The sequence below is a fragment of the Dendroctonus ponderosae genome, unplaced genomic scaffold, assembly GCF_020466585.1.
Source record: "Dendroctonus ponderosae isolate FM_Combo_2020 unplaced genomic scaffold, Dpon_F_20191213v2 Dpon_F_20191213_1672, whole genome shotgun sequence".
NCBI classification, from domain to species: Eukaryota; Metazoa; Arthropoda; class Insecta; order Coleoptera; family Curculionidae; genus Dendroctonus; species Dendroctonus ponderosae.
This window is the reverse complement of record NW_026017825.1, coordinates 384-1,428: the sequence shown is the minus strand read 5'-3', so window position 1 is coordinate 1,428 and position 1,045 is coordinate 384. Positions and strand designations below refer to the sequence as shown.

The 1,045-nt window shown below is 39.2% G+C and overlaps 1 protein-coding gene across 1 annotated transcript; it reads left to right on the top strand.

The window, feature by feature from the left end:
• Positions 1–282: 282 nt before the first annotated feature.
• On the top strand, positions 283–813 carry LOC125503285 (the record flags this gene model as incomplete). Its single annotated transcript, XM_048663352.1, is given in 2 exon segments — positions 283–426; positions 486–813. Coding segments are annotated over 2 exon segments (456 nt in total), but the record flags the coding sequence as incomplete, so codon positions are not given.
• Positions 814–1,045: the final 232 nt, after the last annotated feature.

The window sequence follows — 1,045 nt, the reverse complement described above, 5'->3', positions numbered from 1 at the left end:
AAACAACGATCTTTTTAAAAAATCGCATCTTCTGCTTTAAAGCGAGTGAAAATTCGAAACAAACAAAACAGTGACACTGTGAACTGCTAAAATCTCTTAAAGCGACAAAAATCAGCTTGCTGCTGCTTGACTAAAATTCACAATACTGTTGAACCAAAGTGTCTGCAGCAGATTGAGGACATTTCCGACTTCTGCTTGCTCTAGATTATACGTTGGGGCGATTCATCACGAATTATGCAAATTAATTAACACTTAAAATGCATTAAATTCCTTCTTTTACAGTTGATCTGCAAACGCGAGAAAGTTGAAGTGAAAGAGCCTCTAAAAACGTGGCCAATCAATGCGTACGAACGGCCGGAATACAACCCCAGGACTAACGAAGTGGAACCATTGGATTGCCTAATGAAAAATAGTGAAACAAATCTGGTAAGTTTAACTCTTCAAAACACCGGTTTCAAGCTAATCTAATGGTTTTCCATGTGAAGAAAAAGCCCAAGTTGACGGTTCCCCGAAAAACCAAGGCAAAGCCAAAGAAAAAGTATCAGACGAAAAAACGGATACCAACCACAAAAAAACCCATTGAAATGGTTCCAGCCAAAGAACTGACGCCAGTGGTAGAGGAAACCTTGGAGATGGTTCGGGAGTTAAGTGCTGGATCATTCGGCAAGAAATTTGGGTTGGACCTGCTCAACAACCAAACCATGTTATTGGCCATAATTAAAGGAATGGAGAATGAAGAGAACCAAAGGAGTGATTCCTCAGGACCCAGCGATTCTTCTAGTAATAAGAGAAAATAAAACGCATTTATTTAAACAAGTTTTTTTTTAATTTTGTGCGATTTTTGTGTTTGCGTTGTGATGTCGAGCATCGAAAATTTTCCAAAAAATACAGAACTGAGAAGCGGACGAATAAAAAAGTGAGAGGAGTGCGGGAGATAAGAAGCAAATCACGGTGAACAAGAGAGAAGGAAACAATTTTAAAAAAGAACGTGTGAGTGGTAGAAGCTTGCGCGTTGCGGCATTCGAAAGAGCAGAGCTTTATTTTC